This window comes from Pongo pygmaeus, chromosome 16, assembly GCF_028885625.2.
Source record: "Pongo pygmaeus isolate AG05252 chromosome 16, NHGRI_mPonPyg2-v2.0_pri, whole genome shotgun sequence".
Classification (NCBI taxonomy): Eukaryota; Metazoa; Chordata; class Mammalia; order Primates; family Hominidae; genus Pongo; species Pongo pygmaeus.
In genome coordinates this window covers 55,539,099-55,554,420 of record NC_072389.2, presented here as the reverse complement: position 1 = coordinate 55,554,420, position 15,322 = coordinate 55,539,099, and the positions used below count along the sequence as shown (strand labels likewise).

General features: G+C 39.4%; 1 protein-coding gene across 7 annotated transcripts in view; it reads left to right on the top strand.

Annotated features, from left to right (window-relative positions):
- Positions 1–15,322, top strand: part of GABPB1 (GA binding protein transcription factor subunit beta 1) — a 79,811-nt gene that overhangs the window by 48,881 nt on the left and 15,608 nt on the right. For 5 of the 7 annotated variants that reach the window (XM_054452405.2, XM_054452407.2, XM_063652228.1 and 2 more), the window contains 4 exons: positions 2,179–2,346; positions 5,311–5,505; positions 7,044–7,191; positions 7,511–7,624. In XM_054452405.2, coding sequence (XP_054308380.1) covers positions 2,179–2,346; positions 5,311–5,505; positions 7,044–7,191; positions 7,511–7,624 — 625 coding nt within the window. The remainder of the gene's footprint in view (positions 1–2,178; positions 2,347–5,310; positions 5,506–7,043; positions 7,192–7,510; positions 7,625–15,322) is intronic. The other 2 variants (XM_054452408.2, XM_063652229.1) reach the window with 1 other exon arrangement.

Below are 15,322 nucleotides of genomic sequence, written 5' to 3'. Positions count from 1 at the left end.
AGACTATGGTGTTGATTCACAGATGTTTGCCTTAAACTACATATATTGGCTGAGCACAGTGGCTTACGCTTGTAATCCCAGCACTTTGGGAGACTGAGGTGGCAGATTACTTGAGGCCAGAAGTTCAAGACCAGCATGGGCAACATAGTGAGACCCCACCTCAAACAAAAAGAAAAAAATTAGGCATGGTGGCTCAGCCTGTAGTCCTAGCTACTCTGGAGGCTGAGATGGGAGGATTGCTTAAGCCTAGGAGTTAGAGGTTACAGTGAGCTACGATCGCTCCACTGCACTCTAGCCTGGGCAACAGAGCAAGAACCTGTCTCTAAAAAAAGAATTAAAAAAAATCCCAAAAAGCTACAAAAACTACGTGGCCAGGTGTGGTGGCTCATATCCGTAATCCCAGCACTTTGGGAGGCTGAGGGAGGAGGATTGCTTGAGCTCAGGAGTTCGAAGGTACAGTGAGCTGTGATCACCCCACTGTACTCCAGCCTGAGTGACAGAGTGAGACCCTGTCTCAGAAAAAACCAAAAAACCCTGCGTAATAGTATATATATTTTGTATCAACAACCAAGAAGGGAAAGTCTCAGAAGACAAAAATAAAAAAGTAGATCCTAATGTCAAACTGAGCAAAGCTCCTGGTTGCTAAATGGGCTGTTGAGATATTTTCATTAAATATTGAAATTTAAGAGTATAGAAAAGGCTAGTTAAAGAAAAATTGACAAAGCATGGAGAAAGAAAGGATTGTTTAAGGATCTTCTTTGATCTGCTGGGATGACCTTCCCTTAAAAATGTAAGGTTTAGCTGGGTTTGTTGGTGTGTGCCTGTAGTGCCAGCTACTCTGGAGGCTGAGGTGGGCAGATTGCTTGAGCCCAGCAGTTCAAAGCTGTAGTGTGTGATAATTGTACCTGTGAATAGCCATTGCACCCCAGCCTGGGCAACACAGTGAGGCCCTGTCTCTAATTAAACAAACAACAATCGAACAAACAAACAAAAAATATATATATAGAGAGAAAGCGAGAGAGAGAGATAGGACTAAGGACCTTTATACATATATCTCACTTAATCTCTTCATAACATAGTGAACTATTTATATGTGTAAATTTCCTTAGTCCAAATATCTTAGTTCTTTGGAATATCAAGTGACGTGGTAATCACAGAGTTGTAGGGATTTTCTGTGCCTCTAAATGCATGTGATAGAACTTAATCTTCCTTCCCTCACATTTTAGTACTCCCTCTGTGTATTGTGGATGTCAATTTAATGACTAGACCACATGGAACCAATTTCAGGAGAATTGGGCTCTGTTTTGGTTTTGTCCTGATTCAACTTTGGCAAGTGCACCTAAGATCTTTCCTTTGAAAAAAATCCCTTTAAAAAGATCACTGAGATGTTTCAATACGTGAATTTTTTAAGTCCTACAAAACAGTTTTGATCCACTTAAAGTAAAAATGTACACTGTTACATTTATTTGAGATGAATTTTACAGATGAAGTTAACTTAGCAAGTTTTGTGTGACTGGTATGAGGAACACATTCTAATACACAGAAAAATTTCTCAAACTCTATCTCTGATTTCTTTTTTTTTTTTTTTTTTCTTTAGACCAAAGTCTCGCTCTGTTGCCCAGGCTGGAGTGCAGTGGCGCCATCTCGGCTCACTGCAACCTCTGCCTCCTGGGTTCAAGTGATTCTCCTGCCTCAGCCTCCTGAGTAGCTGGGATTACAGGCACATGCCACCCCGCCTGGCTAATTTCTGTATTTTTAGTAGAGATGGGATTTCACCATGTTGGCCAGGGTGGTCTTGAACTCCTGACCTCAAGTGATCCGCCCGCCTTGGCTTCCCAAAGTGCTGGGATTACAGGCGTGAGCCACCACGTCTGGCCTCTTTCTTAATTTCTAATGAAATTAATTTTGTTCAGGCAGTTTATCTGATAAAAAATAAAGAAGAAAGAAAGTTTGAATTAAAGGAAATACTGGATTTTCTTCTTCATTGAGAGTGTTTGGGAATTCTTCAAGATGTCTGTGAAGAGGATGTGATAAGCATGAATCTAGTCATTTCGTTTGAGTTTTGAGTTACTATGTAAATATAATGTAAAGTAAATCTATTTACTATATAAACAGAAGTGTGCTAACAATAATGTAAATGTGGATTTTTTTTTTTTTTTTTTTTTTTTGGTGGTACAGCTCGGAACTTCTCCACTTCATCTAGCAGCACAGTATGGTCATTATTCCACCACAGAGGTACTGCTGCGAGCTGGTGTGAGCAGAGATGCCAGAACCAAAGTGGACCGAACACCATTACATATGGCAGCTTCTGAGGGCCATGCCAGCATAGTAGAGGTTTTACTTAAGGTATGTGTTCTCTTTTGGCACTTTACTTTTAAAAGACTTTACAGTTTTATAAGAAGGAGAGGGAATGGTTTTATAAGAAGGTTTTAAAGACTTTTAAAAGACTACGGTTTTATAAGAAGGAGAGAGAACTAGTTATTGTTAAATGTCTACTTAGTATCTTATCTATAGTATTTCATTTTTTGTGTATATAAGCCCATTAAATGAAAATTATCTTACAGCTTTCATTTCATGAGGGACAAAACTTCGTTTAGGTATATTCTTAGTTAAGTCAACTAATTGATTTCTTGGACCTTGATCTACCTTATGGTGAGGGACTACAGCGTTTTTTCTTTTTCTTTTTTCTTTTTTTTTTTTTGAGACAGAATCTCTCTCTGTCCCCCAGGCTGGAGTGCAGTGGCACAATCTCAGCTCACTGCAACCTCCACCTCCCGGGTTCAAGTGATTCTCCTGCCTCAGCCTCCCGAGTAGCTGGGACTACAGGCACCCACCACCACACCCAGCAAATTTTTGTATTTTTAATAGAGATGGGGTTTCACCTTATTGGCTAGACTGGTCTCGAACTCCTGACCTTGTGATCCGCCCGCCTTGGCCTCCCAAAGTGCTGGGATTACCCAGGCGTGAGCCACCACACCCGGCTTACAGCTTTGTCTTATAGTCAGAATGGTCATGGAAGGGAACATTAGGCTTGAATGATTAGCAAACGTATTAGCAAATAATATAAATGAGGATTTTTCTATAATCATCTAAATGCCAAAGAGTGATGTAGAGAATTTTGAACCATAGAGTAATAGGTGTTCTACTTGATCCTTCTTATCCTGGCCTCTAGATCAGCCTATCAAAAAAAAATACAATGGAAACCATAAATGCAAATCACATGTACTGTAATTCTAAATATTCCAGTAGCTACATTTAAAAAGTAATTCTAATTTTATATTTTATTTAACCCAATATATACAAAGATTATCATTTCAACATTAAATCGTATAAAAATTATTATTATTATTATTATTATTTTTCTGAGATGGAGTCTAGCTTTGTTGCCCAGGCTGGAGTGCAGTGGCACGATCTTGGCTCATACCAACCTCTGCCTCCCGGGTTCAAGCAATTCTCTTGCCTCAGTCTCCTGAGTAGCTGGGATTACAGGTGCCTGCGAACCCGCCTGGCTAATTTTTGTATTTTTCGTAGAGATGGAGTTTCACCATGTTGGTCAGGCTGGTCTCTAACTCCTGACCTCAAGTGATCTGCCAACCTCAGCCTCCCAAAGTGCTAGGATTATAGGGGTGAGCCACCATGCTTGGTCCAGTACAAAAATTATTAATGAGATGTGTTACATTCTATTTTTTTGGTATAAATCTTTCAATTTCAGTGTGTTTTTTTTTTTTTTTTTTTTTTTGATACAGAGTTTCACTCTTGTTGCCCAGGCTGGAGTGCAATGGTGTGATTTTGGCTCACCACAACCTCCGCCACCCAGGTTCAAGTGATTCTCCTGCCTCAGCCTCCTGAGTAGCTGGCATTACAGGCATGCACCACCAGGCCCGGCTAATTTTTTGTATTGTTAGTAGAGACGGGGTTGCTCCATGTTGGTCAGGCTGGTCTTGAACTCCCAACCTCAGGTGATCTGCCTGCCTTGGCCTCCCAAAGTGCTGAGATTACAGGCATGAGCCACTGTACCTGGCCTCAGTGTGTATTTATACATATAGCACATCTCTTCTGGCTAGCAGCATTTCAAATGCTCAAAAACTACATGTGTCTGTTGGCTATGATACTGGACAATATATCTCTAGATAGCTTACTTTTAGTTCTTTATGTTGCACTGGTTTTCTTTTTATAATTTTTTATTTTTATTTTTAATTTTTCTGGGTTGCAGTGATTTTGAAAGCAAAAGATTTTTTTTGTGTGGAAATGAGGAACCAAGGGACCAGCTGCCATACAAACATTAAAGGAGCTTTTAGAGAAATGCTCATAGTTTCCTTCATTTCTTATGCCATTCTAGCTCTTTGTGCTCATAGCTGGGTGACTGAAAAAATAATTGCCTAATTTCTAAGAAATTAGAAGGAAAACAGGAAATTCAGCATGAGAGAAAAATGATTAAGTGACAAATTAAGTGGTGATTGCTGGGATGTGTGTGTGTGTATGTGTGTGTGTGTGTGTGTGTGTGTGTGTGTGTGTGTGTGTATATATATTTTTTTTTTTCTTTTTCTTTTTCTTTTTTCTGAGATGGACTCTCACTCTGTCACCCAGGTTGGAGTGCAGTGGTGCAATCTTGGCTCATTGCAACCTCCACCTCCCAGGCTCGAGCAATCCTCCCAACTCAGCCTCCTGAGTAGCTGGGACCACAGGTGTGTGCTACCACACCCAGCTAATTTTTTATTTTATTTATTTATTTTTATTTTTGATATAGAGTCTTGCTCTGTTGCCCAGGCTGGAGTGCAGTGGCGTGATCTTGGCTCATTGCAACCTCTGCCTCCCGGGTTCCAGTGATTCTCCTGCCTCAGTCTCCCACATAGCTGGGATTACAGGTGTGTGCCACTGTGCCTGGCTAATTTTTGTATTTTTAGTAGAGATGGCATTTCACCATGTTGGCCAGGCTGGTCTCGAACTCCTAACCTCAAGTGATCTGCCTGCCTTGGCCTCCTAAAGTGCTGGGATTACAGGTGTGAGCCACCATGTCAGGCCCTTAATTTTTTGTATTTTTTTGTATTGTAGAGATGGAGTTTTGTCATATTGCCCAGGCTAGTTTCAAACCCCTGAGCTCAGCTGATCCAACCGCCTTGGCCTCCCAGAGTGCTGGGATTACAGGCGTGAGCCACTGCACCTGGCCTGGAACGTCTATTTAACATATACAAATAAATAATTGACTACGTTATTTGTTCTTGCTTTAAAGCACAGAACTAATAGTTTCATATCAGGAATTTTTTATGTGATATTTCATATTTTAGTAATCTCTTTGAAATATTTTTGTAGCATGGTGCTGATGTCAATGCAAAGGACATGTTAAAGATGACAGCTCTCCATTGGGCCACAGAACACAATCATCAAGAGGTGGTGGAACTTTTAATCAAATATGGTGCTGATGTACACACGCAAAGTAAATTTTGTAAAACTGCATTTGATATTTCAATAGACAATGGAAATGAAGATTTAGCAGAGATATTACAGGTAACGTTTGGCTTTTAATTTAAGAAAATAAAGAAAAAGAAGCCTTATCAGTAGAGGGATCTTTTATATTGTGCATGATTTAAAATATTGTTTGTAGCCTTTCATTTTGGACTTAGTTATTTTGGATAGGCCTTTTTCTCTTTCACTTCCTCTTTGTTTATTACTATTCATTTTCTTGATTAGAAGGCCAGTCTCTTCATTAACGTTAGATAAGGTGACTACTTTCTGTTTTTTAAGTTTCTGAATTTCCCTTTAGACCTTTTTGTTTTTGTTTTTGAACCGAAGTCTTGATCTGTCGTCCAGGCTGGAGTGTAGTGGCGCGATCTTGGCTCACTGCAACCTCTGCCTCCTGGGTTCAAGCAATTCTCCTGCCTCAGCCTCTCAAATAGCTGGGACTACAGGTGCATGCTGCTACGCCCGGCTAATTTTTTGTGTTTTAAGTAGAGATGGTGTTTCATCATGTTGCCTAGGCTGGTGTCGAACTCCTGAGCTCAGGCGATCTGCCTGCCTCAGCCTCCCAAAGTGCTGGGATTACAGGTGTGAGCCACCGCGCCTGGCCCTAGACATTTTATTCTATTCTTTTTGTTGCATTTTGATACTATATGGTTTTTCCAAGTCTAGTATAAATGACTTTATAAAAATTAAAAAACATATATGTTAGCAACCATAATATCATCCCTTGAGTGAGTGATGCAGTTTGATTTGTTTCTTTTATTTTTCAGCATCCTCAAAAAGATCTGTTGTTTTTGGCTTTTGGGAAGGTTTTTCTAGTAACCAACATTACTTCTCTTATTTTCAGCCAGATGACATAATATAAATTATCTTCTTTAATTACTGCCTCTTCTTGCCTGTTTGTTCCTGATCCCAGCAGTAGAACTCTTCTTTTCTAAGACTATCTGACTCCTTTGAGCTTCCACTAGTTACTTAAAAGATGTTTTATGTTCAGGAAAATGAATTCTACCATGCCTCTTTCCATTCCTTTTACTCCTAGGAGTGCAGTTTGGGGGTTGGAGTTGAAGATGGGGAACAATTAATTGAGAAGGACATGCTTTATATTTGTGGTATTATGTATTGCCAAATGTAGAAGAAATAATTAAATTCCTATAGCTATAGGGCAGAAATTTTTTTTTTTTTTTTTTTGAGATGGGGGGGGGTCTCAGTATGTTGCCCATGCTGGTCTCCAACTCCTGGGCTCAAGCACTCCTTCTGCCTCAGCCCCCTGAATAGTTGGGATTACAGGCACCTGCCACCTCAGCCGGCTTAATGTCCAGTTGTTCTGTGTTCTGTTAAAAACCTTTTAGATACTCATTTTTCCTCTCCCAGGATTTTGCTGCTTTACCTAAGAGGGGGACTCGGGATATAAATGTATACCCATGATGTGCCCCTACACTGTCAGTGGACCTTAGACAAATATTTCCACTTGTACTATGTGATTCTTCTTAGAGAATATTCCTTTATATGTGTTTGTATTATATGGAGAATTTGTGCTATATGTTCTGGTTATAATTCTGAAAACACTGTGGTCATTTTTTCCCTAGATTGCTATGCAGAACCAAATCAACACAAACCCAGAGAGTCCTGACACTGTGACAATACATGCTGCAACACCACAGTTTATCATTGGACCTGGAGGGGTGGTGAACCTAACAGGTCTGGTATCTTCAGAAAATTCATCCAAGGCAACAGGTATTGAGATGCATATAGGATAGGCTTTGGGATTTTATGCTTTAGTAGGTATTCATCCTTGTAAGAAAGGACGGTTGGAGAACGAGGGTAAGACTCTATCAGCCACCTTGGTTTTCTTTGGTATAACTGGCAAAAAGATTTTTATGAGACAAGACAATCTGAAGAAAGGTGATATTACAAAATTTACTGCAGTATTACCTTTCAAAAGCTAATGCTATCCAAGCTTTGTTTAAAAGTCAAGGAAGATAAATAGAATATCAGAAATATGCATTGGATTAAGCTCCTTAGAAATTCAAATCTATTTTCTTTTTTCTTACAGATGAAACAGGTGTATCTGCTGTTCAGTTTGGAAACTCTTCTACATCAGTATTAGCTACATTAGCTGCCTTAGCTGAAGCATCTGCTCCATTGTCCAATTCTTCAGAAACTCCAGGTTAGAAAAACAAATCTAATGTGTACATTAAAATTGCAGATTCAGGCTGGGTGCCGTGGCTCACACCTATAATCCTAGCACTTTGGGAGGGCGAGGCGGGTGGATTGCCTGAGCTCAGGAGTTTGAGACCAGCCTGGGCAACATAGTGAAACCCTGTTTCTACTAAAAATACAAAAAATTAGCCAGGCGTGGTGGCACATGCCTATAATCCCAGCTACTCGGTAGGCTGAGGCAGGAGGATTGCTTGAACCCGGGAGGTGAAGGCTGCAGTGAGCTGAGTTTGCGCCACTGCACTCCTGCCTGGGTGACAGAGCAAGACTCTGTCTCAAAAAAAAAAAAAAAAAAAAAAAAAAAAGCAGTTGCAGATTCAAATATTTACAAAGGCCAGGAAGACAATAAAAGGCTAAGGTGGGCAGAATTGAGGTTACGCCCAGCTGAAGAATGGGGCAAGGGCAGGGAGGCATCTGTGACTCAACTCTAGCTGATTATAGTCATCAGTCCAGTATTCCCAAATTCTGTTTTTTAATAGGAAGCTGTGAATCTGGATTTTAAAAGAGCATTAAATCTTGGTAACTAATTGAAAAACAAAACAAAACTTGTGTGGCTCACAGAAAAAAATGTCCCTGTCTCTAATTTGGCCCTTGATTTACTAGTTTGTGACTTTTTGTTTAAACAACTCACTTTGGCTGGGCATGGTAGCTCATACCTGTAATCCTAACACTTTGAGAGGCCGAGATAGGTGGATTGCTTGAGCCCAGAACCCTGGGCAACATGCTGAAACCCTATCTCTACCAAAAAATGTAAAAATTAGTCAGGTGTGGTGGTCCACTCCTGTGGTCCCAGCTGCTCAGGAGGCTGAGGTCAGAGGATCGCTTGAACCTGGGAGGCAGAGGTTGCCGTGAGCCAAGATCATGCCACTGCATTCCAGCCTAGGCGACAGAATGAGACCCTGCCTCAAAAAAAAAACCCAAAACCAAAAAACAAAAAAACTTGCTTTTTTCATAAATTTTAATTTTTAGCAGCTCTATTAGAGTGTTATAAAATCTTAATGACTGATAGAACTAGGAAATAGTATATAGAAACCACTGTTAAAGGGTTACCTGGCTGGGCGCGGTGGCTTACTCCTGTAAGCCCAGCACTTTGGGAGGCCGAGGCAGGTGGATCACCTGAGGTCAGGAGTTCGAGACCAGCCTGACCAATATGGAGAAACCCCGTCTCTACTAAAAATACAAAATTAGCCAGGCGTAGTGGCCCATGCTTGTAATCCCAGCTACTTGGGAGGCTGGGGCAGGAGAATGGCTTGAACCTGGGAGGGGGAGGTTGCGGTGAGCCGAGATCGCGCCATTGCACTCCAGCCTGGGCAACAAGGGCAAAACTTTATCTCAAAAAGAAATGAAAGGGCTACCTGTTGTTAAATGATGACAGACAGTATTCATGAACACTTAACCAAAATACTTCTTGATGTAATTATTATGTTGGTAAAATTTTTTTTAATTAGGAAATTTTTTAAATTCCAAGAAAATATTTTTTTGTAGCTTAAGCCATTATATTTGGTTCAGTGCTTATAAAAGAATAATTTGTCATTCATTTTTTAAATTAGTGTTTTTTCAAAATTTGATCAGTAATAACATTTCATCAAATGCTTACTCTCTCTGCTAGGCACTGTGATAAATATTTTACTTATAATCTCATGTATTCCTCACCAGAAAGCTTTAAGGTGGATATTACTGTAATATTCTTGACTTGGAGGAGTTGGGGGAATGCTACCTTTTTCTTTTCTCTTTTTTTTCTTTTCCCTTTTTTTTTTTTTTTGACATGGAGTCTCATTTTGTCACCCAGGCTGGAGTACAGTGGTACAGTTTTGGCTTACTGCAGCCTCCACCTCCCAGGTTCAAGCAGTTCTCCTGCCTCAGCCTCCCCAGTAGCTGGGATTACTGGCGTGTGCCATCACACCCAGCTATTTTTTTGTATTTTTAGTAGGGACGGGGTTTCACCATGTTGGTCAGGCTGGTCTCGAACTCCTCACCTCAGTGATCTGCCTTCTTCGGCCTCCCAAGGTGCTAGGATTACAGGCGTGAGCCACTGTGCCCAGCCTCTTTTTGAAAATAACATTTATCCATTCTCTAGCTTCTGTAGCATTATAATCTAAGTTTGAATCCAAGCCTTTATATTTGGGAGTCTTAAGATTTATATGAATCACTTTTGGCCATTAGCAGTTATATGCATCATCATACTAACATGCTGCTTTTATAACCTATGTCTGGATCTATTTAATACTTTTGTAATTGCAGAAACATAGCAAAGAAAACTGATTTCATTGGTGGTTTCTATTTGGTTAAACTTGTAAATTTCTTTTCTTTAATTAAGTAACTTATCTCTGGCCGGGTGTGGTGGCTCATGCCTATAATTCTAGTACTTTGGGAGGCCAAGGGTGGCAGATCACTTGAGTTCAGAAGTTCAAGACCAGCCTGGACAACATGGCAAAACCCTGTCTCTACAAAAAAAATTAGCTGGGCATGGTGGCAGGTGCCTGTGTTCACAGCTACTTGGGAGGCTGAGGTGGGAGGATCACTTGCGCCTTGGAAGCAGAGGTAGCAGTGAGCTGTGATCGCGCCATTATACTCCAGCATGGGTGACAGAGCAAGACCTTGTCTCAAAAACAGAAAAACAAAAATGAAAACAAAACACATATATCTGAAAGTAAAATGGCTTTTCTTCTAAGTCAGCTGGAAATTTTGACATTTAGATGTGTGACTCCATGAAATGGCCACACCAATTTCTCTAACTTCTCTTACCTTTGAAAATGTTTTGGTCTAGTCTGAGAGAATTAGTAATTTCAGTTAGTTTTTATTGCATGTGACTTAAAATCTTCTATGAGCACCATAATTTTTCATTTCAATATGACATCACAGTGGAATCTTTTTTTGGAGACAGGGTCTCACTCTGTCACCCCAGGCTGGAGTGCAGTGACGTGATCTCAGCTCACTGAAGCCTCTGCCTCCCGGGTTCAAGCGATTCTCCTGCCTCAGTCTCCAAGTAGCTGGGATTACAGGCACACGCCACCACTCCCAGCCAATTTTTGTATTTTTAGTAGAGATGGGGTTTCGCCATGTTGGCCAGGCTGGCCTCGAACTTCTGATTTGTCCGCCTCAGCCTCTCAGAGTGCTGAGGTTACAGGTGTGAGCCACTGCGCCCGGCCCATAGTGGAATCTTTTTGAAGATATTTTAAAAGCTTACTTAAAAAGAAGTGTCAGGAGCGCAGGCTCACTCCTTTAATACCAGCACTTTGGGAGGCTGAGGTGGGCAGGTTACGAGGTCAGGAGTTCAAGACCAGCCTGGCCAACATGTTTCTGAAACCCCGTCTCTACTAAAAACACAAAAATTAGCTGGGTGTGGTGGTGTGCCCCTGTAATCCCAGCTACTGGGGAGGCTGAGGCAGGAGAATGGCTTGAACCTGGGAGGCTCAGGTTGCAGTGAGCTGAGATTGTGCCACTGCACCCCAGCCTGGGTGACAGAGCAAGACTCCATCTCAAAAAAAAAAAAAAAGAAGTAATGGGTGGGCGCAGTGGCTCACACTTGTAATCCCAGCACTTTGGGAGGCCGAGGTGGGTGGATCACTTGAGGTCAGGAGTTCAAGACAAGCCTGGCCAACATGGTGAAACTCCATCTCTACTAAAAATACAAACATTAGCTGGATGTGGTGGCCTGTGCCTGTAATCCCAGCTACTCGGGAGGCTGAGACAGGAGAATTGCTTGAACCTCGGAGGTGGAGGTTGCAGTGAGCCAAGATTGTGCCACTGTGCTCCAGCCTGGGCAACACAGGGAGACTCTGTCTCAAAAAAAAAAAAAAAAAAAAGAAAAAAAGAAAAGAATTAAGTTAAAGTTTAAGTATGTTACCACCAGAGTAACAACTCAAAGCTCAATTTGCACATACTCAGGCAAAGCTAAATCTGCCACAGATTATTTCTCTGATTTCTGGCTGTCCAATTTCTTTAAAATCTATCATCAGACTCATCCTGATTCTTGAAATGTTTATATATATCTTTTCAAGGGCTTGTTAGAATCTGGAAAATACATTAGTGGGACCTCCATTTTATATATAATGAAACAGGTTTGTGGAGGTTGAATAATTTTATCAAAGGGCATATGGCTATTAAGTTAAAGAAAGGAGGATTTGCTCAAAGTCTGATTCCCAAGTTATGTGTCTGTGACCTCTATAATGTACCGTCTCTCCTGTGCAGTTTATTCAGATGATCTGTGGGCTCTTTTAGAATGTTTATAATTTGGTTTGAGATATTTGAATTACACAATATTGAATTATTTGTGTAATTTTCATTTTATCTTATTTTAAGCAAAAGCGTCGCTATTACTTTTGGGATGTATCTGTTTCTATAGCTTTTTCTAGTAATAGGTAGTCTGTTGAAATAAGTGTTCTGCTACTTTCTTGCCCTTTTTAAATGATGTTGACCAAAATATAGTGTAAGCTCCATCAGTACACTAATTGTTACTGCTCATATTCTTTTCTTTTACTAGTTAAGTGGTACAATAAACATTTTTCCTGGTTACAAAACAGCCAGAATGTAGCAGCAGATGGATTATATTTTAAATGGAAACTAGCTGGTTGGCATGGTCCTATATATAAAGAGAAGGCAATTGTGATAGTCCAGGGTACCATGCCATTTCACTCAGGAATTATGGCTTTAAATAGCACCTTCATGTCTCTTCATTTTGGAATGACTTGCAAAATGGAAATGATTTCTATTTGGAAGTCAATGGAATTGGCTTTCCATTAAAAAATGGAAATGACGTTAGTACCATTTTTGACATATACCACACATTTTAATGGTAGTCCTATGAGAACCTTACAATGTCTATTATAATATTTTCATTGAGAAACCAAATGATACTTCTGTCTTTTCTTGATGTTATAAGCAAATTTAACAGCAGGTTGTCAGTGCTTGATGATTAAAATAGCTCATTGAATTACTATTATTGTTCAGTGGAAAGAGATTACTTTTAGCTGGAGTTGGGGGTGGATGTGGTGGAGGGGAATGTGTTGAGTTGTGCCCTAAAGAATGGGTAAGATTTAGATTTTTTGGAACTCATTCCATTTTGTGTGATTTTCATTTTGAAAGTCATTCCAAAATGAATAGACAAAAAAGTGAAAGCTTTTTTTTTTTTTTTTTTTTTTTGGGAATTGCAGGTATGTATTTTCTTATGAGGAAAACTACCACCATGTAGTACATTATTTATTAGTATACAGAAGCAATCACATTTTCCTCTCTTTCTACTAAGGCTTACAGGCCACTCTATTGGATCATGGAATCTTCCTAGAGGAAGAAACCTTTAAACTGAAAATTAAAGTAGGCATTAGTCAGGGAAAAGTTTGGGGAAGAACATTTTAGCAAGAGGGACATGTGAAGCTTTTGAGGCAGGAAAGAGCTTGACTTTTTAGGGGACCCAGAGGCCAGTGCAGCTAAACCCAGTAAGTGGAAGAGTCACTCAAGGTGGTTGAAGGTGAGATTATATAGGACTTTAAAGATGATCACTTTGGCAGGTTTAGAAGAATGCTTTGAAAGGGATTTTTGTTTGGAGTCTAACGCAGTCAACCAGGGAAGAGTTATCATAATGATAGCATGAATGAAGATTTGACAGAGACAATAAGTGAATAGATTCGAGGGTTATTTGGGATATAGAATTAGAAGCTGTGATTGGTTAAGATGTAGGCCTTACATCTGTAGTGTAGTTATCTGGCCCTTTAAAAATATTTTTTTATACGTCTCTTATTTTGTAGCTCTAGCCTCTAGTCCTATAGCAACTTTCCTTTGCTGAGCTTTATTCTTCCTTGTGGTACAATTGTATAATACCTTGATTAAATACACATCAGTGATCACCCTTCTTTTTTGTCTTTAGAGCAACTTCTGGTAATTACTAATAAAGTGGTTTTTCCAAAGGTGTAATGCATCTGGTGGCTTTAAAAGTTCCCTCTTTTCTTATGTGTCAAAACAGGGTTTAAAAAAAGAAAAACAATAAAAATAAAAAAGTTCCTTCTTTTTCTCCCTAAAAGTGAAATTTGAACCAGGTCTGTTTTGTACATTGTTTTTTGGTCTATATCAAAAATGGGGTAATACAACTCAATTGGCTTTAAGGGATACGTACTGGGCCTCATGAGGTTGTTTTGTTTTGTTTTTGCTTTTTTGTTTTTAATTTCAGGTTAAACTGTCACCATAATACCTTCAAAAAGTTTATTTTTTTCTTCAATGAATATAGTTTCTATTTTATTTTATTTATTTATTTTTGAGATGGAGTCTCGCTCTGTTGCCCAGGCTGGAGTGCAGTGGCGTGATCTCGGCTCACTGCAAGCTCCGCCTCCTCCCAGGTTCACGCCATTCTCCTGCCTCAGCCTCCCAAGTAGCTGGGACTACAGGCACGTGCCACCATGCCCAGCTAATTTTTGTATTTTTAGTAGAGACGGGGTTTCACCATCTTGGCCAGGATGGTCTCGATCTCTTGATCTCGTGATCCACCTGCCTCGGCCTCCCGAAGTGCTGAGATTACAGACATAAGCACTGCGCCCAGCCCATAGTTTCTATTTTATTATTTAAATGTTTCTATGTAGAATTTTCAGTCTTTTAGGACATTTCAAAGACAGTTTTCTTCCCTTATTTCATTTGTATGGCATCTGAATTCAGAATTCTTATTGAACAAGAGATCTCGGATGTCTTCAAAGGTGCTGCAGATTATCTAGGTTTTCTTTAAATATTACAACTTGACTTTTGAATTAGATCAATGAATATTTATGTTATAGTTATTTTTTATCCAGGGAGCTTTATGTTTTGGAATATAAATCTATTTTTTAAAATCAATAATCTTTTAAGAGTTTTTAGGCTTTCTCTTTTATTCTTACGTGTTTCAACATTTTACTGTTAGATTGTTCTTAAGGCTTCTGGGGGGCACTTTGTCTTATGTAATTGGTTTCCTTTTAATTTTTTCTTAAATATCTTACCATAGCACAACTTAAAAAGAAACCTTTTTAGATGAAAGGCAAGAACTCTATTATTTTAATAACACTCATTGCAAATAGTGCAAAGATGAAAGTTCTTGAATTGTGCCTTGTGTGTGATCTTAGAAATTTCTTACATATGATTATGCTTTAAAATATTTACTATCTATAGTTAGCATTCGATTCAAGTGAACATTTCTTTTTCATATGGATAGTTTTTTGAAAAAAATCAAAGCAATACTTGATGTGTTTGAAAATCCTAGTAGTAGTTCTGTTGAATATATTACTATTTTATGTCCTACATTTCATTTTGTAATTATCTTCCTGAAATTTTCTTAAGTGCATGGTGATAAAACCTAATTATAGTTTAAGGTAAACAAAAATTACAAGAGCGCTCAAAACAAAGGTTGTTTGCATTTTGAGTGTTCTGTGGTTTGTATTGTGATCCTTGATTACTAAGTAACACAGTAACAGAGTTGAAGCCAGGCCTGTTGAATACATCTTGAAAACTAGTTTCCTAGTATTTTTCCTGCCTTAAAAAAAAAGCAGTTCCTATATTTATGGCCTTTCTGTCTTAGTAAAGCCGGTGATCACTGATATCCATGATGCCCTACTGTGAGTTGATAGAAACTCAGCATGTTTCAGAGCAACTGTGTATATGGATGGTAGCTTGATTTTAGTAGAGAGTGGTTTTA